At 44.6% G+C, this 25,744-nt stretch overlaps 1 protein-coding gene across 8 annotated transcripts in view; it reads left to right on the forward strand.

Moving 5' to 3' along the window:
- The window catches only part of LOC129712570 (WD repeat-containing protein 72-like), a 140,476-nt gene that overhangs the window by 30,090 nt on the left and 84,642 nt on the right, over window positions 1-25,744 (forward strand). For 6 of the 8 annotated variants that reach the window (XM_055661079.1, XM_055661080.1, XM_055661085.1 and 3 more), the window contains exons 7-13: window positions 500-619; window positions 2,745-2,926; window positions 4,155-4,257; window positions 8,474-8,615; window positions 10,427-10,672; window positions 13,696-13,916; window positions 18,038-18,233. In XM_055661079.1, the coding sequence (XP_055517054.1) occupies window positions 500-619; window positions 2,745-2,926; window positions 4,155-4,257; window positions 8,474-8,615; window positions 10,427-10,672; window positions 13,696-13,916; window positions 18,038-18,233 (1,210 nt within the window). The remainder of the gene's footprint in view (window positions 1-499; window positions 620-2,744; window positions 2,927-4,154; window positions 4,258-8,473; window positions 8,616-10,426; window positions 10,673-13,695; window positions 13,917-18,037; window positions 18,234-25,744) is intronic. The other 2 variants (XM_055661081.1, XM_055661084.1) reach the window with 2 other exon arrangements.

Consider the following 25,744-nt stretch of genomic DNA (forward strand, 5'->3'; position numbering starts at 1 on the left):
ATGGCTGCAAAAAGGATTGGACCTCAAGTCTACAATTATGTAGGGGTATCTGTATCTTTTCGAAACAATGTTGGGGATTGGACAGTCTAGATGCAGGGGAAATGTTCCAATGTTGGGGGAGTCCAGAACCAGGAGTCACAGTTTAAGAATAAGGAGTAGGCCATTTAGGACAAAGATGAGGAAAAACCTTTTCACCCAGAGAGTAGTGAATCTGTGGAATTATCTGCCACAGAAGGCAGTGGAGGCCAATTCAATGGATGTTTTAAAGAAAGAGTTGGATTTAGCACTTCGGGCTAAAGGAATCAGGAGATATGGAGAAAAAGCAAGAATGAAGTACTGATTTTAGATGATCAGCCATGATCATATTGAATGGCAGTGCTGGCTCGAAGGGCCGAAAGACCTACCCCTGCACCTATTTTTCTATGTTTCTATGGGGGGTTTTTTCCTACAACGCAGGAAGTTCTTTGCCCGTTTTGATAACGTTTACTGTATTTTGCAGGCCAGAGAGAATGTCTCTGAATCAGAGTCCAAATCACTTCGGTGCTTCGATTGTCAAGCTGTCTGCTTTTGTACCTACACAGAGCGGCTGCTCTTGGTGGTTTGTGCTGACTGCTGGAAGGTATGTTTTATGTCAGGCTGAGAGCACTTGGTAGACACAAAAAAAGCCGCAGTAACTCAGCAGGACAGCGGCAACTCAACTCCAGCTTTTTATGTCTATCTGAATTGGAGGACAATTCACTGGATGTTTTACAGTTTTACAATAATGTTTAAAGGCAAAAATGGGTTTTATTTTTAAATGTTCCCTATGTTGGGGGAAGTCCAGGACCAGGGGGTCACAGTTTAAGAAGTTTAAGGGGTAGGCCAATTAGAACTGAGATGAGAAAAAACTTTTTCACCCAGAGAGTTGAGAATCTGTGGAATTCTCTGCCACATAAGGCAGTGGAGGCCAATTCACTGGATGTTTTCAAGAGAGAGTTAGATATAGCTCTTAGGGCCAACATAATCAAGCGATATGGGGCGAAAAAAGGAATGGGGTACTGATTTAGGATAATCAGCCATGATTATATTGAATGGCAGTGCTGGCTCGACGGGCCAAATGGCCTACTCCTGCACCTATTTTCTATGGTTCTATGTTTCGGTGTATTTTTAAACCAGTATCTGCAGTTCCTTACTTACACATCGGTGTAATCACTCAGTGACATCTAATGGGAAGTGGTGAAAAGTGCGATAAGCAATCTTGTTAGCCGGCCTCCATCAATTCCATTAAAACTAAAAAGCTTTTCACAGTACCTCATCACACGTGACAGTAAGCTAAACTAAACTTAAACTAAACGTGTGGAATGGAACTGCAGATGCTGGTTTACACTGAAGATGGACACAAAATGCTGTGGTAACTCAATGGGTCAGGTAGCATCTCTGGATAAAAGGATGGGTGACATTTCGGCCCTCGACCTTTCTTCAGGGTCTGAAGAAGGATTCAGGCCTGAAACATCACTCATCCTTTTATCCAGAGATGCTGCTGCCTGACCTGCTGAGTTACTCCAGCACTTGTTGTCTAAACTAGACTAAGTTAAGTTAACTAGGCCAGGTTATGGGGCAACATGGTGGTGAAGCAGTAGATTTGCCACCTTAGTCCAGGACAAGGGATCACAGCTTAAGGATAAGGGGGAAATCCTTTAAAACCGAGATGAGAAGAACTTTTTTCACACAGAGAGTGGTGAGTCTGTGGAACTCTCTGCCACAGAGGGTAGTCGAGGCCAGTTCATTGGCTATATTTAAGAGGGAGTTAGATGTGGCCCTTGTGGCTAAGGGGATCAGGGGGTATGGAGAGAAGGCAGGTACGGGATACTGAGTTGGATGATCAGCCATGATCATATTGAATGGCGGTGCAGGCTCGAAGGGCCGAATGGCCTACTCCTGCACCTATTTCTATGTTTCTATGTTACAACGCCAGAGGCCCGGGTTTGTTCTTGACTAAGGGGGCTCTCTATCCAGGTTTGCCCTTTTTTTCTGTGACCGCATGGGTTTCCTCCCGCACTCCAAAGATGTGGGGTTTGTGGTTTATTCAGCTTCTGTTCATTGTCCCTAGTGGGTAGGATAGTGTATGGGCGGCATGGACTGAAGAGTCAGTTCCCACACTATATCTCAAAACACAACTAAACTGAAAGTTCGTGGCTCAGACCCCATTAATTAGGCCACATTATCGGTGAAGGAATTATACGGGTTTGTAAGCGTTGGCCCTAGCATGTAGGGAGTGGACTAGGAAGTTGTATAAAATAGCGAATGGGTGATTGATGGGCGACATGGTTGGTGGAAGAGCCTGTTTCCACGCTGTATCTGTGAACTAAATTAAATGCAGTTTTTGCTTATTCTGCTGGTTTTTTATTTTACTTTAGAGATACAGCACGGAAACAGGCCTCTCGGCCCACCTGATCCACGCTGACCAGCGATCCCTACACCCTAACTCTATCCTACACACACCCGGGACAATTTTACGTTTATACAAAGACAATTAACCTACAAACCTGTACGTCTTTGGTGTGTGGGAGAAAACCGAATATCTCGGAGAAAACCCACGCAGGTCACGGGGAGAAAGTACAAACTCCGTACAGACAGCGCCCGATCGAACCCGGTTCCCTGGAGCTGTATTGCAGCAAATCTACCGCTGTGCCACCGTGCCGCCCTCTTATGGCTTAATATTTCTCTTATGGATGTCTTATTTTTTTCTCTTCTCTCTCCTGTAGGTTTTTGACTATTGTGACTTTTCATTGCTGTGTTTGGGCAGCAGCAAAGACAGTCAGCAATGGGCCGGTGGGGAGGTTTTAGCCGCCAACAAAATAATAGTCTGGACTGAGAGTGGTCGCAGCTACATTTACCAGCTGCCTGACAGGTGGGCGCAGGTGGAAAAGCCACTCGATAAGTTCAGGTAGGGTACTGAGCTTCAAACGCCTCGTTCACTTTGCAATGTAAACCACAGCGTGACCCAAACAATAAAAAGAGGGGGCTCGGACAAAGCCTTTACAGAGCGGACAGTTGTCAGGGAGTTGGCAGCTGTGAGTCTTGTCTCACACAGTGGGTGTCTGACGACAAGGAGTAATTGGTCAGGACTTCCTGGCGCAGTTGCGAAGAATATAAAACCCGTTCAGAAATAAAATCGGTTCATTTTATTAACATGAGCAATAATACTCAAACTGTGTCAAATAATAGAATATTCAGGTCAGCAAAAATGATAAATTTAAAATTATTGTGATTAGAGTGGCTGCAAATTAATTTTAAGGGTTGATGTTTAGTGTTGTGTAAATGTGGTGTGGGATGTGTGGGTTGTCTCATCTGAAAAGCCTTTGATTGGTGATATTTCTGGCTCATTTCAGAATTGAGTTCTGTGTACATGCATTACTATTAATAATGGTGAATGTAACTTTGGTTTGTTCATGTTCCTCAGTAATAGGAGCAGAATTAGGCCATTCGGTCCATCAAGTCCACTCCGCCATTCAATTATGGCAGATCTATCTCTCCCTCTCAACCCCATTCTCCTGCCTTCTCCCCATAACCCCTGACACCCGTACTAATCAGGGCCCTATCTATCTCTGCCTTTAAAATATCCAATGACTTGGCCTCCACTGCCTTTTGTGGCAATGAATACCACAGATTCACCACCCTTATAACCATATAACCATATAACAATTACAGCACGGAAACAGGCCATCTCGGCCCTACAAGTCCGTGCCGAACAAATTTTTTTCCCCTTAGTCCCACCTGCCTGCACTCGTACCATAACCCTCCATTCCCTTCTCATCCATATGCCTATCCAATTTATTTTTAAATGATACCAATGAACCTGCCTCCACCACTTCCACTGGGAGCTCATTCCACACCGCCACCACTCTCTGCGTAAAGAAGTTCCCCCTCATATTACCCCTAAACTTCTGTCCCTTCTTCCCATATCCCTTGACCCTCTGCTTAAAGAAACTCCTCCTCATCTCCTCCCAAAGGAATGTCCTTTAATTCCGAGGCTGTGATCTCTGGTCCTCGTTTCCCCCACCAGAGTCTCGTGTTAGTTTGTTTACCGTTCACACGTTGTAAATGCTGGCTTTGTTCACACTTGGCACAAGTTCTCAGCACTTGTTCACAAACCCTCTTCAATGTCTTTGCAGCAGTTTGTTCAGAACGGGCATCTTTACCTGCCGTCAACATTCGTTAACAGAGACTGTTGCACCACGCCTGCTGTGCTACACATCCAGTGATACCAGCAGTAAGGTACTGCCTATTTCTCAACGTTCAATATTTCATGTGTAAGAAAGAACAGCAGATGCTGGTAAGATCGAAGGTAGACACAAAATGCTGGAGTAACTCAGCGGGTGAGGCAGCATCTCTGGAGAGAAGGAATGGGTGATGTTTCAGGTCGAGACCCAAGAGTCTCATTATTTTCTCAGGGATGTCGGTGGATGAGGGAAGACTTCAGCAGGTCAAGCAGAATCTCGGGAGAACATGGATGGGTGACGTTTCAGGTTGGGGCCCATCTTCAGACTGACCAATTCCTCCAGAAGTTTGATGGCTGATCATCCACAATCAGCACCCCGTTCCTGCCTTCTTCCCATATCCCTTGACTCCGCTATCTTTAAGAGCTCTATCTAACTCTCTCTTGAAAGCCGGAGAATTGGCCTCCTCTGCCTCCTGAGGCAGAGAATTCTACAGATTCACAACTCTCTGGGTGAAACGTTTTTCCTCATCTCCGTGTTAAATGACCAACCCCTTAAACTGTGGCCAATACACCTGTATAATTATAAATTCTCAGCCATTCAAGAGTCAAGAATCAAAAGTATTTAATGGTGACATATACTGCAATGGAAGCAATGTAATTTATCAAGCCCATCACATGAATAACACAAATAAATATAAAGTAATCAATAACATAATAATTTAATAACACTAATACTTGGCAACCATACCATGATAGCGTGCTAAACCAAAGTCTGCACTGCAGTCAAAAACAGTTTGTAGAAGATCAACACTAAATGCTGGAGTAAATCAGTGGGTCAGGCAGCATCTGTGGTCAGAACCATTCTTCATATCTGAAACATCACTTATTCCTTTATTCTCCAGAGCCATTGTCTGACCCGCTGAGTTACTCCAGCATTTTGTGTCTATCTTCGGTATAAACCAGCAGCTGCTGTTCCTTCCCACCCATAGAATATCACAGTTGATGAAGAAGTGGATAGTGTGGAATGATGTCTAAGAACTTATTGGTGGGGGGGGGGGGGGGGGGGGGGGGGAAGAAGCTATTCTTGAACCCGGAGGTCACGGTTTTCAGGTTCCTGTACTTCCCTCCTAATGGTAGCAGTAAGTTGGGAGTGTGGCCAGGATGATGTGGGTCTTTGATGATATTGGTTGCCTTTTTGAGGCAGCGCCTCCTATAGATCCCTTCGATGGTGGGGGAAGTCAGTGCCCGTGATGGATCAGGCAATGTCTACCATTCTCTGCAGCCTCCTTCATGCCTGGGCATTTGAGTTATGCCCCTATCTAGGACACCTGAAGGGGATTACCGAGCCAGGCCATGATGCAACTAGGCAGTATGCCCTTAACTCTATGCCCGTTGCCTCCATTACTGCCAGAAAATGTATGCCTCTCCGCTTAAGCCTTTGTGGAATATTTTGTCTGGGATTAATAGCTTGAGCAAATATTTTATAAAGACATTTTTATGATCCGATGAGAGTGGAGTGAGTGTAGCCAAAAGCAGTAACAATTGTAATGTGTACAGTAATGGAGTCCAAACATATCGTAGACGCCACAATAAATTCAGAGTTCAGATGACGTAAACTGTAAGAGCATAGCTCAGTCAATTAAAAGATCATTTGGACATTGCTATGAGCCACTTTTCCAAATTTAGTTTAGTTTAGTTTAGAGACACAGCGCGGAAACAGGCCCTTCGGCCCACCGAGTCCGTGCCAACCAGCGATGCACGCACATTAACACTATCCTACACACACACTCAGGGAAAATTTACATTTATACCAAGACAATTAACCTACAAACCTGTACTTCTTTGGAGTGTGGGAGGAAACCGAAGATCTCGTAGAAAACCCACGCTGTCACAGGCAGAACGTACAAACTCCGTACGTACAGCACCCGTAGTCGGGATCAAACCTGGATCTCCGGCGCTGTAAGGCAGCAGCTCTACTACTGCACCACTGTGCCGCCCGTGAGAATAGTGCAGTCTGAACGGCCTTTGACAGGTACATTTACACCTACAACCATCGTATCCAAATCATACGACATGATTATTGAAGTAACAGATCATTTTATTTTCATATTTGGAAGATGCAGTGCATTGTCAGAGTCTAGTTGTATCAGATGCAAGTATCTAAAATGAAGAGAGACATAGGTAGGGGAGACAGTCAGAAACTTTGTCCCGGGATGGAATGTCAAGGATAAGAGAGCATTGCTTTAAATTGAGAGGGGTAACGTTTAAAGGAGGTGTGTGGGGCAAGTTTTCTTTACACAGAGAGTGGTGGGTGCCTGGAACACACAGCTGGGGGGCGGGAACGGGATGGAAGCAGATACAACTGTATCTTTAAGAGGTTTTTAGATAGGCATGTGGATGTACAGGGAAGGGAGGGATATGGATAGACACAAAATGCTGGAGAAACTCAGCGGTACAGGCAGCATCTCTGGAGAGAATGAATGGGTGACATTTCGGGTCGAGACCCCTCTTCAGACTGGATCATGTGTGAGCAGAGGAGATTAGTTTAACTTGCCTTAATGTTCGGTACTGACATTGTGGACTGAAGGGCCTGATCCTGCACTGTACTGCAGCATGTATGCCTTTCATCTTAACATTTCCGCTAATAAACAGCAGCCAGAGAACGTTTTTTAATACAGATGCCCCCCTTTTTGAATGATTTCACATGATGATTTTAAAAGACAAAAGCACCCAATTCTGACGGGTTCTGAGAGGATTGTCACGTTTAAGCCTCCCAGCCAAAAACAGAGATCTTTATCTTTCTTTTGTTAGAGAGAAGAGCGTTTGGCACCTTACCCGACTTTGGCACTGGGATGCAATTAAAAATGTTGGAATCAGCTGAGCCTCTGGGAATGCACTTAAATCAGTAATTACGAGGTGCAGAGGAGAGTGTTGGCTGGAGTTCATTTGTGAATTCACCTCTCTCCCACTGAGCACTGCCGCTTTCAAGCAAAGATTGAATCTCACCCTGTGGGATCATCTCGAACTAACCATATTCTGTTTCATTAACTCCCCACTTAAAGTGGGCAGCCATCCAGCCCCAAACCTACCGGCATTACTTTTCCTTTACTGACTCGACGATAGGCTGTTGTGTTTTAAGAGAGCCTCTCAATTTACAAAGTTGGCTACAATGCAAAACACAAAGTGCTGGGGGAACTCAATGGGTCAGGCAGCATCTGGGGACGTACCTGGACAGGTGACGTTTCGGGTCAGGGCCCTTCATCGGCCTGGTGAAGTAGGTGGGAGAAAGCTGGAAAGGGAAGGTAGGCCCGGGACAAAGCCAGGCATGTGATAGGTGGATAGACGCAAAATGCTGGAGTAACTCAGCGGGTCAGGCAGCATCTCTGGAGAAAGGAATAAGTAATGTTTTTGGGTTGGAATCCTTCTAAATTCTGGCAGCGCAAGAGCCCACTGCATTTGAGATGATCATCAATTAACCATCTACCCTAATTCCAGCTTTCTTCCTGTATACCCATCAGGTAAAAGGATTTCAAGAAATTTGGGGGGGTTGGTAAGCTGCAAATGTAAAATACTGCAGACTTTGGAAATATGAAGTCAATGAAAATTACTGGAAATGTTTAGATAAAGGTTTCAGCAAGATGTACAGTGAACATATTTTATACTGTTGAAACTCCTTCTGAACATTTGTCAGCTGAGCCAAAAGATAATTGAAGTGAAAAGCTAACTGTGTTTACGTCTCCCTACAGTTGCTGCTTGACCTGTTGGATATTTCCAGTAGTTCTGTCTGATTTAAATTGGAAAAGGTCATTGCATTTTAAACTTACAGCTAAACAAACATCCCAAAGAAGTTAGAACGGCAGAGTGGGGCAGTGGTAGAGTTACTGTCTTACAGCACGAGAGACCCGGGTTCGATCCTGACTATGGGTGCTGTCTGTGTGGAGTTTGCACGTTCTCCCTGTGACCGTGTGGGTTCCCCCCACATTACAAATCTCTAAACTAAACATCATCTGGCCAGTACTAATTGGGTTGACTGTGGGTTTTCTCTGGGTGCTCTGGTTTCCTCCCACACTCCAAAGACATACGTGTTTGTAGGTTAATTGGCTTATGTAAATTGTCCCAAGTGTGTACGATAGTGCTAGTATGCAGGGTGATCGCCGTGTTTGGTGGGCTGAAGGGCCTGTTTCCACGCTGTATCTCTAAAGTCTAAAGCTGGCAAAATCAGTGTTGGGAAATGATATTAAAGGGAACATTTCTCTTGTTCTCTCTTTCTAGTTTCTCCAGGCAATTCTGATTTACATCAATGAACGTAAGGAGCCTTTTCACAAGATTCTCTTCTGTGGTGAAGCTTCGGGGAAGGTTTCCATGTGGCACATTCCCGATGTACCAATGGCCACGCGTGATGGCTCCCCCCAAGGTAAAAGCAAAGTCTGCCATCTCCTGAAACTCCAATGTTTGAAACTCTGCCCTTTTGCTCTTTGCGCTATCTATTGTACTTGTGTGTGGCTCCAATGTAGACTATGGTTTGGTTTGACTGCATAACACATGAACACAAGCTTTTCACTGGATCTCAGTACATGTGACAATAATGAACCAATACCAACACCAACATTTCTTTCCCCAATTTGTTCGAGAATCCAGCTATAGATTAGAACATTGATCATTGAACATTGAACATTGAACATAGAACATAGAACAGTACAGGAACGGGCCCTTCGGCCCACAATGTTTGTGCTGAATATGATGCCAAGTTAAATTGATTTCAATCAATCAATCAATCAATCAACCTTTATTGTCATCTTGCAAGCAACAGTTGTACAGTGCAAAATGAAAAGACGTTTCCCATTGAATAGCGGAGCATCGCACATGAAATTTAAAACATTTCACACATAATAACACTAAAAACAATCCAGTCCCTGATGGAACAGTATAAATAGTTAAAAGCAGGTAAAGCACAATGTTAAAATACAATAAACCAATCATAAAAATGTCCGGGGCAGCTGATTTGAGTGGCCAGTGCCAGTTATTAAAGTGTCCGTGCCAGCCGCAGAATCAAGTGACTGTGAGTACAGAGTGACAGTTTAGCAGCCTCACAGCCTGTGGTAGGAAGCTGTTTAGCAGTCTTGTAGTCCGGGCTTTGATGCTTCGATATCTCTTGCCTGATGGCAGTAGATCCAGGTGTATGTGGAGGGGGTGCAGTTTGTCCTTAGCAATTCTCTGAGCTTTTTTCAGATTTCATGATCCATATTCCTCCATTCCAAGAACTTCCTAGTGCCTATCCTAAAGCTTCTTAAATGGCACTATTGTAACTACCTCCATCACCACTCCTGGCAATGCCTTCCAAGGCTCCACACAAGTCCCTGTGTTAAAAAAAACTTGCCCTGCACATCTCCATTAAACTTATTAGTTTATTAAACGTAATAACACCTTTTAGCCATGTCTTCTAGTCTTTGACATTTCTACCCTGCAAAACACATTCTCTGCCTCTCATAATTATGTATACCTCCATCATGTCTCCCCTCAACCACTGGCGTTCCAGCAAAAACAATCCTAGTCTGTCCAACTTTTCCCTGTAGCTGCCAATTCAGGCAACTTTGAGGCAAATCTCCTCTGCACCAATTATATTCAGATAAATGAAATGTCAACTTTAGAACAAGGATGTATTATTCGCTAGCTGATGCTCATTAAACCTAACTGAAAATACAATAGTTTAGTTATTATTTTTCATTGTATGCAACTAGAAATTGACATTTCCATTGATGATGCATGTTACTAAGTACTTACGAGTTGTTATGTACATGTGGAAATCTGGGCTGGGGTCTTCCAGTCACATAGTACACCCATGTAATCTATGGGTCAGGACACAGGGGATGATGTGACTCTTGAGATGGGTATGTTATAGAATCATAGTCATACAGCATGGAAACAGGCCCGCCCGCCTTGCCCATGCCGACCAACAAGTCCCATCTACACTAATCCCACCTGCCCGCGTTTCCAAGAAGGGTTTTGATTCTTAAAGAAGGGTCTCGGCCCGAAACGCCACCCATTCCTTCTCTCCAGAGATGCTGCCTGTCCCGCTGAGTTACTCCAGCTTTTTGTGTCTATCTTCAGTGTGAACCAGCATCTGCAATTCCCCCCTACACATCCACAGTGCACAGATACATGATAAAGGTATTATATTTGTGTGCCGTATTATATAATAGTACCTATTGTATGTACCGCTTCTAGAGATTAAGATGGTTGCAACGTTGAGCCTACAAGGAGCATTTGAACAGCACAGGACGGCCACAGAAGAAATAACTGACCAGCTGGGTGGACACGTGAATGGGATTCCGTCCGGTTTGATCACAGCCAGTATTTATATTCCAAATCTTGAAAAACTTGTTTGTGGATGTGAAAATGGGCGGATAATAATCACCTTGGGTCTGCATGCTGCACGGGCCCAGCTCCTGGTCGAACATTTTTTCTTAAAAGGTACCTTTATTATTATTTTTATAAAGTCATAGAGTCATACAGCATGGAAACAGGTCCATCAGCCCAACTTGCCCTCGCTGATCACCATGTCCCATCTGCACTAGTCCCACCTGCCTGCATTTGGCCCATATCCCTCCAAACCTGTCGTATTTGTGTAAATGTTTCTTAAATGTTGCGATGGTACCTGCCTCAACTACCTCCTCCGGTAGCTCGTTCCATGAACCCGCCACCCTTTTGTGTAAAAACTTTACCCCTCAGGTTCCTATTAAATCATTCCACTCCCACCTTAAACCGATGTCCCTACTCTGGGCAAGAGACTCTGTGCACAATCTACCCGATCTATTCCTCTCACGGTTTTGTACACTTCTATAAGATCACCCCTCATCCTCCTGCACTCCAAGGAGCAGAGTCCTCGCCTGCTCAACAGCTTATGTTTTGTTATGTTATTATATTCAAAAAATAAATTGAGTAGTTGATATGTTCTAGGAGCAGAGGTAGGCCATTCAGCCCATCGTTTATTTTGCCATTCAATCACGGGTGATCTATTTTGGATTATTTTGGATTACCACAATATCTCAATTTACATTGAAATGTATTGATTTCCACCACCTGATTCCTACATTGATTAGCTTCTTAGCCTTAATCTACCTTGAGCTCTCAGTTTAACACCTTAATTAATTCCTCTCAAACAGCCTACCCTCACTTTACTTCCAATATTGATCCTTCTCTGATAGACAACAGATTGGCAATAGGCCAATTCTGTCTATCCTCATGATTCTATACACCTCTATAACATCATCCCCCAGACTCCTGCACTCCAAGTAATAAAGTCCGAGCTTGCCCAACCTCTCCCTATAGCTCAGGAGCATGAGTCCTGGCAACATACTTGTAAATCTTCTCTGCACTCTTTGCAGCTTTGGACATTTTGCAAGGACATCAGCAATCCCATATATACACTCAGTCCATCATTGGCATATACCACTTAGCAACTGCGTCACAATCAGAAGCTTACAACTGTCTACCGAATCACAGGCTAGACAAAGAACACACAATAGTACAGCACAGGAACAGGCCCTTCAGCCCACAATGTCTGTGTTGAACATGACGTCGTTAAATGAATCTTCTCTGCCTGCTTCTGATCCATATTACGCCATTCCCTGCATATCCATGCTCTTTTTAAAAGCCTCTTAAACATCACTAATTGTATCTGCCCGCCACCACCACCCCTGCATCGTGTTCCAGGCACCCACCACTCTCTGTGTAAAAAAACTTCTAAAATCTTTTAAACTTAGCCCCTCCACTTTTTGCCGGCTACTCTTTGATATTTCTATATCTGGATAAAAGTTCTGATTGTCTACCTCATCTATGCCCCTCATAACTTTATATAGTTATATCAGGTCTCCCTTCAACTTCCAACACTCCAGAGAAAATAATCTAAGTTTGTCCAACCTCCCTTTTCCATGACTGGATAGGGCCACAAGGCAGTGGAGGTTTTAAATCAGAGTTTTCCCTTTCCTAGATGGACTGCCTTCCCAGGCTGATGAGCCCCATCTGCCCGAGACTCGTGGGGGCGGGAGAGTCTACCTTCCTGTGCAGGTCTATAGCACCTGCCCACTGCCCACATATTAACCAAATGCAGGCAGGTGGGACTAGCATAGATGGGACATTTTGGTTGGCGTGGCCAAGTTGAGCCAAAGGGCCTGTTTCCATGCTGAATGGCTCTATGACTCTAATCCAAAGCTTTATCACCACCATCTTAAAGGCAGTCAGAAAGGGGCAGAAAATGTAGGACTTGTCAGTGTTGCTATGCTCGGTGAAAATCCTATTTGGGGCTATGAGGTGCTAACCTAATTCAACAACTTTAACAGAGGTTCTTTTATCCTTGTGTGTGCCATGGGACCTGTTAAATGAATTTTCTTCACAATGTCAGGAATAAAAGGATTTATGTTTGCAGGGTGCACAGGTTTGTTGCCAGAGGGAGTAATAAAATGGAGACTTTGAAGTTATTTGTAACTGGCAAACTGCAGTACCTTCACTGACAGAAAAGTCCAAAGAATTGTGAACATATTGGGCCAGTGTTTCTGGCATGGATAGTTGTTCGATTGCAGTCATATCGACCTGTGGATCCACTACTGGCAATTGCCACCTGAGAGCAAAGGGTCTGCATCTCAAAATGGCCATCCCTGGTCACCCTGCACCCATACTTGGCTGATGCAAAAGTGATCTGAATCATCTTCAACTCCAGCCACATGGTTCCAACACCAACAGATTTTAATGTGAAAAAAAAGAAAGAAAAAAAAATGTTTGAATGATATCCTTAATAAGGATTGTAATATAGTTATTTAATATGCAGTATTTAAGAATATTGTTTATGCTTTGTATCATGGTGGTGGATTTATTGGTATTGTTTTGTATTGTCCATATTATTGTAAATAATTGATTAAATTTATTTTTAATTCAGATTTTAATAAAGAATCCCTGTCCCTGAAACGCCCCACAAGTTATGACATTTGACAAAATTCCACCCCAGCTCTGCCGAATGTTTAAGCCCGCAAGTCCTTAGAGTGTGTGAGGAACCGGCACATCCAGAGAAAAGTCACGCGGTCACAGGGAGAATGTACAAACTCCATACAGACAGCTCCCCTAGTCAGGATCGAACCCAGGACTCTGGTGCTGTAAGGCAGCGACTCTACCGTGACCACACTGTGCTGCTGTTGAATGTAGTGAGAGGTGGGGGGAGGGGGGGCTGAGAATAAAGAGACCATTGGGGACTATAATGAATATTTGGAAACTTTGTCGAAGCCCTTTATGTGGCGACCCTTTGCATACCTTGTTCATGGTTTACAGAACAAAGCATTTCACTGTGACATGTCACATGTGATAGTAAAGTATCAATCAATGAATGTAGTGAAGTCAGGAGCAGTGTAGGATTAGTGCCTGATGTTCGGCCGAAGGGGCTTATCTCTACATTGTATAGTGATGTCTATGGGAACTCATTGCTGATCAATGTTTGTCCGTTGCAGCCTGGTTGCCACACAGGATTCTGGTCGGCCACTGTAGCCGAGTAACCTGCCTCCTCCACCCACACAGTAAATCTGCCACCTTCGACCCCAGCTGGTTGGTGTCAGGAGACGAAGACTCCTGCGTGATCTCGTGGGACATGTTCAAAGGGGAGGTCCTGCACAGATTCGTCCTGCACGCGGGGGCCATTCTGAACCTGTCCGTGTGTCCAGAGGAATGCAGTGTAAGTAAATGATAAGTGTAGGATGGAACTGCAGATGCTGGTTTACCTGAAGAGAGACACAAAATGCTGGAGCAATTCAGCGGGACAGGCAGCATCTCTGGAGAGAAGGAAAGGGTGATGTTTTAGGCCGAGACCCTTCTTCAGACAGAGGTTCTGGGGAGAGGGGGATGAGATAAATGGAAGGGTAAGGTGTGAAAAAGACAGATCAAAGCAGAAGGTGCTTTAGGAAATATAGAATGGTTCATTGTTGGTGACAAGGAGGCATAAAAAACATAACATGAAAACATTAAAAAATTAATCAGGATAGTGAAACTAGTCAGAGAATGAGGATGGGGGAGGGAAGGAGAGAGAGAGGGAAAGTAAAGTTTACTTGAAGTTAGAGAAATCAGAATTCATACCACTGCCCAATCTGTCCAAGCGAAATACGAGGTGCTGCTCCTCCAATTTGAGTTTGGCCTCACTCTGACAGTGGAGGAGGCCCAGGACAGAAAGGTCAGTATATGGTACACAACATCTATTAGAGTATATGCTGACTACACTCCTGCACCTTCGGGTCTGAAGAAGGGTCTCGACCAGAAACGCCACCTATTCCTTCTATCCAGGGATGCTGCCTGTCCCGCTGAGTTACTCCAGCATTTTGTGTCTATCCTTATAAGTAATTAGAAGCTGCATGTAAATGATCGCTTGTCCATTGAGTCCTGAGCTTCATTTTGACATACTGGGACGTTAATAAACCATTGATTTAGTGCTGAATTAAAGTCACGATATTGATGTTGATATAAAAATGTTATGTACTAAACATTTTCATTATTGTATTTAACATTGTAATAGCTTCTAAATGGATGTAATGCATGCAGTAATGGGGTGTTTATAATCATTTTCTAGCTGGATGTACATATAGAAGAGCACATCAATATATTTTCTGGCAGAGTGCCGAATGTAACGAGAGCTTTGTCCCAGTGCAGGGTTCTGCATATGTTTAGCTTTGTCCACATTGAGCCCAGAAGTCATTTTCTAATCACCCTGCTCTGCCCCTGCCCTTAATCCTCACCACCAACGTCGCAGTATTCGCCAAGCCGAGACAACTGCAGATTCATTTTTATGATGACACATTTCAGTCGGGGCGCAGTAGGGCGGCAGTAATTGGTCGCGCTTCATCTGGGCGGCGATAGGGACACGCGGTGCGATTCCTGCCTCTCATTGTTCCTCGTACCTTCCAGCCCCGGACATCCCGGTGCTGACAGGAACCTCTCGTAGAGTCATAGATTAAACAGGCCCTTCAGTCCAACTTGCCCACACCGGCCAACATGTCCCAGCTAAACTAGTCCCACCAGCCTGCGCTTGGTCCATATCCCTCCAAACCTGTCCTATCCATGTACCCGTCTAACTGTTTCTTAAACGGTGGGATAGTCCCAGCCTCAACTACCTCCTCTGGCAGCTTGTTCCATACACCCACCGCCCTCTCTGGCTGCAGTGCCACCTCTCACGGTGAGATGACACATGGAGAATGTAAAGATGACCTAGATGATCTCTGGAGGCACGGCTAACCGAGGCAGCAATGCTCTTTAACAAGAATAAGTTTGCACTTAGTTTAATTTAGTGATACGGCACGGAAACAGACCCATCGGCCCACCGAGTCTGGGCTGACCAGCTATCCCCACACATTAACACTATCCTACACGCTAGGGACAATTTACACTTATACCAAGCCAATTAAACTACAAACTTGTACATCTTTGGAGTGTGGGAGAAAACCAAAGATCTCAGAGAAAACCCAAGCAGGTCGTGGGGAGAACGTACAAACTCCATACAGACAGCATGGAACCCGGGTCTCTGGCGTTATAGGGCAGCAACTCTACCACTGCTCCACTGTTCCGCCCCAAGTCTTGTAGGTCTTGTAGGTCATGTAAGCCATGGAGGATCCTAATGGGGATTTCCTTTATTAACAAGGAATATGTTTGAACTGATACCGTTGCCTCCTCTCTGCTATTTTTGATCAGGTTTGTATACATCAATTGGTGAGCTTTGCTGATGAGCCATGCATATATTTTTCATTCCTAACTGGTCCCTAACTGATTAGCATGCAGGATCTGAACAAGGGTTTTCACCCAAAACTTCACCTATTCCTTCTCTCCAGAGATGCTGCCTGAACCACTGAGTTACTCCAGCATTTTGTGTCTATCTTCGGTGCAAACTAGCATCTGCAGTTAAGTTTAGTTTAGTTTAGTTTAGAGATACAGTGCAGAACCAGACACTCCTGCTCACCGACCAGCGACCCCCGCACATTAACACTAGGTTACACACACTGGGACCAATTATTTTACATTTCTACCAAGCCAATTAACTTACAAACCTGTACGTCTTTGGAGCGCGGGAGGAAACCGAAGATCTCGGGGAAAACCCACGCAGGTCACGGTGAGAACGTACAAACTCCGTGCAGTTCCCTCCTGCACAAGGATATTTCAGGCGTAGGAAGGAACTGCAGATGCTGGTTTACTGAAGCTAACTCCGCTGGTCAGGCAGCATCTCTGGAGAAAAGGAATAGGTGAAGTTTCGGGTCGAGACCTTTCTTCAGACTGAGAGTCAAGGGAGAGGGAAACTAGAGGTATGAAAAGGTAGGGTACAGTTAAAAATCAACTATGGAGACACAAGGAATCGTGTTGGAATCGTGTAGCTGGATTAACCCAACAGGTCAGGCAATATCTCTGGAGGGCATGGATAGGCGATGTTTTGGATCAGGACCATTGTTCAGATGCATGCATGATGTACCACTTCTATTTCTCTCCTTGAGGGGCTTTAGTGAATCAGAATAGCGTTCATAACAGTCCATTTGTTCCATAGTTATCATGATATTGATCCTTCTTATTGCAGTATTACTGTACGTAGACAATACATAGAAACATAGAAAATAGGTGCAGGAGTAGGCCATTCGGCCCTTCGAGCCTGCACCGCCATTCGATATGATCATGGCTGATCATCCAACTCAGTATCCTGTACCTGCCTTCTCTCCATACCCCCTGATCCCTTTAGCCACAAGGGCCACATCTAACTCCCTCTTAAATATAGCCAATGAACTGGCCTCAACTACCTTCTGTGGCAGAGAATTCCAGAGATTCACCACTCTCTGTGTGAAAAATGTTTTCCTCATCTACGTCCTAAAAGATTTCCCCCTTATCCTTAAACTGTGAACCCTTGTTCTGGACTTCCCAACATCGGGAACAATCTTCCTGCATCTAGCCTGTCCAACCCCTTAAGAATTTTGTAAGTTTCTATAAGATCCCCCCTCAATCTTCTAAATTCTAGCGAGTACAAACCGAGTCTATCCAGTCTTTCTTCATATGAAAGTCCTGACATCCCAGGAATCAGTCTGGTGAACCTTCTCTGTACTCCCTCTATGGCAAGAATGACTTTCCTCAGGATTTATAGGAATTAAATCTCTCCTGTTTTTGTCAGCAGGTAATTTATTAGTAAATTCTCTTTCCAAATAAAGCACAATGTATATAATGGGAGGCCAGGCCAGGGTAGAGTTCTATTCTATAGAGCACAGGAAACTGAGGGGTGATCTTATAGAGGTGTACAACATCATGAGGGGAATAGATCGGGTGAATGCAGAGTCTTTTACTCAGAGTCAGGAAATCAAGATTCTAAACCAGCATAGATTGAAAGTGAGAGGGGAAAAATTTAATAGGAATCTGAGGGGCAACCTTTTTACACAAAGAGGGTAGGAGTATGGAATCAGCTGCCAGAGAATGTGGTTGACGCAGGTATAACATTTAAAAGACACTTGACAAGTGCATGGATGGGAAAGATTTAGGATATGGGCCAAATATGGGCAAATTGGACTAAGTTAGATGGAGCATCTCAGTTGGCATAGATGAGTTGGGCCGAAGGGCCTGTTTGCCTGCTGTGTGACCCTTTGCCTCTATAACGCTTCATCACTTACCTACGTGTGAGATGGGAACGTCTGTTTGCTATTGACTTGCATTTAGAGAGGAACTAACCACGAGTTACAGGGGCAGAGTGAGGCCCTTCGGCCCATCAAGTCTCCTCCGCCATTCAATCTTGGATGGATTAATGGATGATGCCATGGATTAATGGTGCCGTTCATTTTCTTCCAACAGCCAGAGATGCACCAAGCCATTTGCTGTGTGGCAAATGATAACTCTGTGGCACTGCTGAGCCTCCAATGTCGAACATGTCTGATGCATGCAAGGAAGCATCTGTCACCAGTGCAGATAATAAAGTGGCGTCCAGCAGAGGATCTCCTGATAGTGGAGTGTATAGATGGAGCCGTGTATGTCTGGGACATCGAGACAGGTAAACAAATATCACCCAAACACTCTTATACACCTTGAAAAATCTCTCGAAGAATGTTTCCTTACGATACATTATTAATTTCCTGTAATAGACACAAATTGCTAGAGTAACTCATCGGGACAGGCAGCATCTCTGGAGAGAAGGAATGGGTGATGTTTTGGGTCGGGACCCTTCTTCAGACTAGTCAGGGGAAAGGGAAACGAGAGATATAGATAGTGATGTAGAGAGATATAGAACAAATTAATGAAAGATATGCAAAAAAGTAACTTTGATAAAGGGAATAGGCCGTTGTTAGCTGTTTGCTAGGTGAGATCAGGAACCTTTTTGCAACTTGGGTGGGAGACGGATGGAGAGAGAGGGAGTGAAGGGGTTACTTGAAGTTAGAGAAATCAATATACATATCACTGGGTTGTAAACTGCCCAAGCGAAATATGAGATGCTGTTCCTCCAATTTGCTGTGATAGACACAAATACTGAAGGAACTCAGCGGGACAGGCAGCATCCCTACATAGAAGGAATGGGTGACGTTTCGGGTCGAGACCCTTCTTCAGACTTCAGACTGGAGCAGGGTCTCGACCCAAAACGTCACCCATTCCTTCTATTCAGAGATGCTGCCTGACCCGCTGAGTTTCTCCATCAGTTTGTGTCTATCTTCGGTGTAAAAGCAGCATCTGCAGTGGCTTCCTTCACGTTAATTTCCTGTGCGTTTATCAGCAGAGTAATTAATATGCTGTGGGCTATTAACACTTATTTGGAGCTGGCAATATTGATAACCATATACATACTACAGAGAAAACAACTCCTGTCTGTCTGTCTCTCTCCCGTTGAGCATTCATATTCCACTCTTGAGTCAGAGACTCTCAATCTTTATTTAACAACAGCAATTTCAATTTATATAACATCTCTTATGTTGTAAAATGTTCCAAATGTCCTTCACAGGGACACCATTTAAAAACCTTTGACGTTGAGCCTAAGATGTTGGCACGCAGTGATCGATTGCCCAGTCGGAGACATTTTTAACAAACATCTTAAGGGAGGGAAATTGATGATGAGGTAAAGAGGGTTTAAGGAGGAAATTCCAGAGCTTAGGGCCAGGGCTTCGGAACAAGCTGCTGCATGTGAAGTAGTCACGACAACCAGAGATGCAGAAGAGGCCAGAATTGGAGGAAGGTAGAAATCTCAAAGGATTACAGGCCTGGAGGAGGTTTGTAGCAATGGAACTGACAAGTCCATCGGGGATTCGATGAAACAGAGCTGGGGATTTTAAAATCTCAGCTTTTCACTGCAATTTCTGTTTGAAGCCGGCTGGTGTGAGGAGACTTAATTTTCTTGTGATTTGGTACAACTTTCAAGTATGGAAACATAGAAACATAGAAATTAGGTGCAGGAGTAGGCCATTCGGCCTTCGAGCCTGCAATGCCATTCAATATGATCATGGCTGATCATCCAAATCAGTATCCCGTACCTGCCTTCTCTCCATACCCCCTGATCCCCTTAGCCACAAGGGCCACATCTAACTCCCTTTAAATATAGCCAATGAACTGGCCTCAACAACCCTCTGTGGCAGAGAGTTCCGAGATTCACCACTCTCTGTGTGAAAAAAGACGGCTAATTCCCTCCGCCTCTGAATGCTGATGTGGCAGTGTGAAATACTGCCAACATTTAAATATTGTCAAGAATCAACAGGGTGTCATTGCCATATATATACTGTATACGACAGAACAATGAAATTCTTACATGCTGCAGCTTAATAGACTAGTAAATGCAATAACATACTGATAATACACAATAATCAAATTATACAAGCAACATTAATATCAGTATTAGGTGAATGAGGCAGCAAAACACGATGCACAGTAAAGAACTGCACACACTTTAGAAGATCATAGTTGCTAGGTTACCTTCATGGTGTTCAAGGGTATCAGAGTACAGGAGAATTGGGGTTAGGAGGGAGAGATAGACAGCCATGATTGAATGATGGATAATTTGAGGGCCGAATGTATTCCTTTCTGCGCCTTTTTTAAAGAAAGACTCAAGTAACTGCAGAAAAAATCGTGCTTACAAAGTTTGGAGGAACCCAGCAGGTGCACAGCATCTGCCTAGTGAGGAATATTTTTCAGGCCAGGATGCTTCTCAAAACAAAAGCGGGACGTTCAGGCTAGCACGCACAATTTGAGCCTTATGTGAAGAGCAAAAATTTGATAGTCGGGATGTTGTCTGTGTGGAGTTTGCACGTTCTCCCATTGGCCGCGTGGGTTTCCTCCAGGTGCTCCGGTTTCCTCCCACATCCGAAAGACTTGCGGGTTCGCGGTCTAATTGGCTCCTCTGTAAATTGCCCCAAGTGTGTGTCGGGGAGGCGAGGAGCGGATGCGAAAGTGCGATTACATAGAACCTGTGTGCACAAGGTGATCGATGGTCAGCACGGACTCGGCGGGCCGAAGGGCCTGTTTCCAAGCTGTATCTCTGAACTAAACTAAAACATGTCTTGTAAATGAAGCCAGGAATGGAGTAATTAAAAACCTCTAGGGCGTCTCTTGCGTGCGGGCTCAGTGGACTATTACTAACCGGACTGCGCTCAGTTATGGCAATACTCTACTGGACTGTGTGTAAGTCATGCCCCTGTCCCACTTAGGAAACCTGAACGGAAACCTCTGGAGACTTTGCGCCCCACCCAAGGTTTCTGTGCGGTTCCCGGAGGTTTTCGTCAGTTTACGAGCCTGCACCTCGCCAACCGCGATACCTGGGATCATGGAAATCTGATCCAACTCAGTATCCCCTAAGTGGGACAGGGGCATGCCTTCACTCTGCATTTGCCCGAGTGACCCTTAAGCCACAAGGAATAGGCAGCAGCATCTGGTAAACAAAGACTTTAATACTAGTTCATGCGTATCAGAGTACAGGATGTTTTTTACATCTGAGAATAACTGTATTCCTTTGTTTTTTTAAAGAAATCTGTAACTATGAAAACATCTGCTTGTTTCCCAGCCGTGCACACCACCTAGTGAAATATTTTATTCACTGCTTTCAAAACAAAAGCTTGAGGTTTTGTTTGCAGAAGACAATTTTGCATGTGAAATGCAAAAATGTAGACGGGATGTTAGATAATGATTGAATGTAGCTTATCTGTGACACCACCACAGTGTATTGGTTTCCTTGTCTCCTGTGATTACAGCCGTAACATTCTGAAATCACTTTTCTGAATTTTGCAACGAAAGCTCGCATTTCCACAATGTCTTTGTTGTGGGGGAAAGATTAGATGGGTCTTCAGGGAAAATATTAACATGTTTTGACACCGAGTCACGTAAACATAGATATATAGAAAATAGGTGCAGGAGTAGGCCATTCGGCCCTTCGAGCCTGCACCGCCAATCGATATGATCATGGCTGATCCAACTCAGTATCCCATCCCTGCCTTCTCTCCATACCCCCTGAGGGCATGGATAGGCGATGTTTTGGATCAGGACCATTGTTCAGATGCATGCATGATGTACCACTTCTATTTCTCTCCTTGGGGGGCTTTAGTGAATCAGAATAGCGTTCATAACAGTCCATTTGTTCCATAGTTATCATGATATTGATCCTTCTTATTGCAGCATTACTGTACGTAGACAATACATAGAAACATAGAAACATAGAAAATAGGTGCAGGAGTAGGCCATTCGGCCCTTCGAGCCTGCACCGCCATTCGATATGATCATGGCTGATCATCCAACTCAGTATCCTGTACCTGCCTTCTCTCCATACCCCCTGATCCCTTTAGCCACAAGGGCCACATCTAACTCCCTGTTAAATATAGGCTATGAAGTGGCCTCAACTACCTTCTGTGGCAGAGAATTCCACAGATTCACCACTCTCTGTGTAAAAAATGATTTTCTCATCTCGGTCCTAAAAGACTTCCCTCTTATCCTTAAACTGTGACCCCTAGTTCTGGACTTCCCCAACATCGGGAATAATCTTCCTGAATCTAGCCTGTCCAACCCCATCAGATATTAAGATATTAAGGAGATAGTAAGGCCAATGACCTAAAGTGGAGGTAGACACAAAATGCTGGAGTAACTCAGCAAGTCAGACAGCTTCTCTGGAGAAAAGGAATAGGTGACATTTCGGGTTGCGACCCTTCTTCAGATGGAGAGTGACCTAAAGTGGTCCTGGTGGCAGGATCGTGAAGGAAGGAAGCAAGTTAGATCAGTGAAGAGGTTCAGGGAGGGCCAGGTGAAGACTTGGCCATCGATTGACAAATAATTTGAATCGGTGACGACCAAGACGCAGGGCTTGATAACATTAGGACATTGAACAGCGCAGCACAAGAACGAGCTCTTTGGCCCACGATGGCCTTGCCCAAAAACTAATGTGTAGGAAAGAACGGCAGATGCTGGTTTAAACCGAAGATAGACACAAAATACTGACGTTAAACCCCTGTCCCACGGTACGAGTTCATTCCAAGAGCTCTCCCGAGTTTGCCCTGATTCGAACTCGGAGATTTACGGTAATGGCCACTCGTCGGTATTCGGGGCTCTCGTGGACATTTTTCAACATGTCGAAAAATCTTCACGTGTCTTCCCGTGCTTACCTGCCGTTAGCGAGTCTTCCAGAGTACCTGCCGTTAGCGTTACGAGCCGCTAAGAGACGTCCCCGAGCTCCGACGTACCCGCTACGTTCATTCTCCGTGCTTACCACGAGTTTCATTTTTTTTTTAAACTCGGGAGGGCTCTTGAGTTACCTCGTACAATGGGACAGGACTCTTAACACTATCCTACACACATTAGGGGCAATTAAAATTATACCAAGCCAATTAGCTTACAAACCTGTGCGCCCTTGGAGTGTTGGAGGAAACTGGAGATCCCGGAAAAAACCCACAGGGAGAATGTACAAATTCTGTACGAACAGCATCCGTCGTCAGGATCGAACCCGGGTGTCTGGCGCTGTAAGGCAGCAACTCTACCGCTGCACCACCTTTGTTACTGAAAATTGCAGAATTCAATGTTCATACCGTTGGGTTGTAAGCTCCTGAAGTGAGATAAAAGTGAGGCAGAGTAGAAACTAGCCCTTCTTCCCCACACTGACCAAAATAGTGAACAATTGTAGAGTCAGGAACTAATTCTTGCGGCACTTCGGAAGATAGACACAAAATGCTGGAGTAACTCAGCGGGACAGGCAGCATCTCCGGATAGAAGGAATGGGTGACATTTCGGGTCTGAAGAAGGGTCTCGACCCGAAACGTCACCCATCCCTTCTCTCCAGAGATGCTGCCTGTCCCGCTGAGTTACTCCAGCATTTTGTGTCTACCTTCGGTGTAAAGCCAGCATCTGCAGTTCCTTCCTATACTTCGTAGTTCCATCCTATACTTCGTAGTTTCTCCCTCTGCTATTCTTGCAAGCTTTCCTTCAGAGGCTCATTTATAGTCAGACGGAGGCTGAATCGGTGTGAAGGGGTGGGTAGTGTAGGTATATAAGGTGCTCATGTTCAGCGGCCTTTATGATTTATGAAAGGGAGCAAGAAGGAGGAAGTTATTGCAGCAAACGATAATGCACTCTTTGTAAGTCGCACTGGCCATGTTGGGCCACTCCAATTCTTTTGTTCTTCGCTGGTGTTTCAGCAAGAGCAGTTTAAATTAAGATGTCGAGGGAAAATGCCCGAGGAAGGCACCAGGTACAGCGCTGCTCAGTGCATTAGCTGCTAGATCTAATCAATAAAAGTGTCAGGCCGAAATGTTACACAAGGTCACACCAAGCCTAAGTGAGGTCTATGAAAGAATGAATTTGCCCTCTCTTCTGATCATTAGTTTAGCCAGATGACAAGCATTCGAGGTCAGCTCTCTGTAATACTCCGTTATAATTTAGTGCATATGTCAATGCGTTTTTGGACTTCTCTAACTTTCATTACTTTGGGATTTGAAACAGGGGTTTGGGCGTTAGTTCCAATCCCTCATTCCAATCACAAATGCTGTTTTAGAACAAGGAAAGGCTGCCAGTATCGAAAAGTGTTTTATATATAAAAATGATCGATGTAGCTTTGCGTTCCACATCACACCTCCAGCTCGTTAATGCTTCTTTTATTACCTCATGGGCACGTGTGCTCAGAAAGTCTGTGGTCAAAAGCACCTACAATGACTTCAATACAATAGGGCGCTAATGGTAGAGTCTGTACAGCAGTTTCTGTACAGAGTTTGTACGTTCACCGTGACCTGCGTGGGTTTTCTCCAGGTGCTCAGGTTTCCTCCCATGCCTCAAAGACATACTGGTTTGTGAGTTAATTGACTGAGTAAAATTGTCTCTAGCTCCGATCCATCCCGGCGTCAACGTTTCGACCATCCCGACAAGAGGGCTCGTACATCAGGCGGTCCGTAGCGGCAACTACAAGATACAAGATACATTTATTTGTCACATGTGCCAGTTGGCACGGTGAAATGTGTGATCACCATACAGCCATACAATAAACTACGGTGAGTTCATTACCGCCAACCACAGGGTGAAGAAATGATGAGAGGGATAGACAGAGTTGACGTGGATAAGCTTTTCCCACTGAGAGTAGGGAAGATTCAAACACGAGGACATGACTTGAGAATTAAGGGACAGAAGTTTAGGGGTAACATGAGGGGGAACTTCTTTACTCAGAGAGTGGTTGCTGTGTGGAATGAGCTTCCAATGGAAGTGGTGGAGGCAGGTTCAATTTTATCATTTAAAAATAAATTGGATAGGTATATGGATGGGAAAGGAATGGAGGGTTATGGTCTGAGTGCAGGTAGATGGGACTAGGGGAGAATACGTGTTCGGCACGGACTAGAAGGGTCGAGATAGCCTGTTTCCGTGCTGTAATTGGTATATGGTTATATGGTTATAAGAAAGGGTGAAGATTGACGGAACGTTACTGCCTTCCATCACAGTGAAGGATGTTGATTCCACTGTGTGGTGGATGTTTATGTGAAATTCTATTATGTATTGTGTCCTTTTTGATTGTATGGTTGCATGGTGACTCATTTACACTGTACCTTAATTGGTGCATGTGACAAATAGATGTGAACTTGAACTTGAACATAGTGTGTGTAGGATAGTGTTAGTATGCGGGGATCGCTGGTCGGCATGGACTCGATGGGCTGAAAGGCCTGTTTCCGCGCTGTATCTAGTATCAGGAGCTATACATCAGGAGGTGCAACTCCAGAGCCAACAATATCATGAGAGACCCCTTCCACCCCTGCAACGGACTGTTCCAGCTGCTACGGTCAGGCAAACGCCTCCGTTGCCATGCGGTGAGAACAGAGAGGTTGAGAAGGAGTTTCTTCCCAGAGGCCATTCGGACTGTAAACGCCTATCTCACCAGGGACTAACTCTACTGAACGTTTTTCCTTCCATTATTTATTATGTAAAGGTATATGTGTGTTATGATTGTGTTTATAGTTTGTTTGGTTGTTTGGTTATTTGTCTTTTTGCACAAAAGTCCGCGAGCATTGCCACTTTCATTTCACTGCACATCTCGTATGTGTATGTGACAAATAAACATGACTTGACTTGACT

Source organism: Leucoraja erinacea, chromosome 33 (assembly GCF_028641065.1).
Source record: "Leucoraja erinacea ecotype New England chromosome 33, Leri_hhj_1, whole genome shotgun sequence".
Taxonomy (NCBI): Eukaryota; Metazoa; Chordata; class Chondrichthyes; order Rajiformes; family Rajidae; genus Leucoraja; species Leucoraja erinaceus.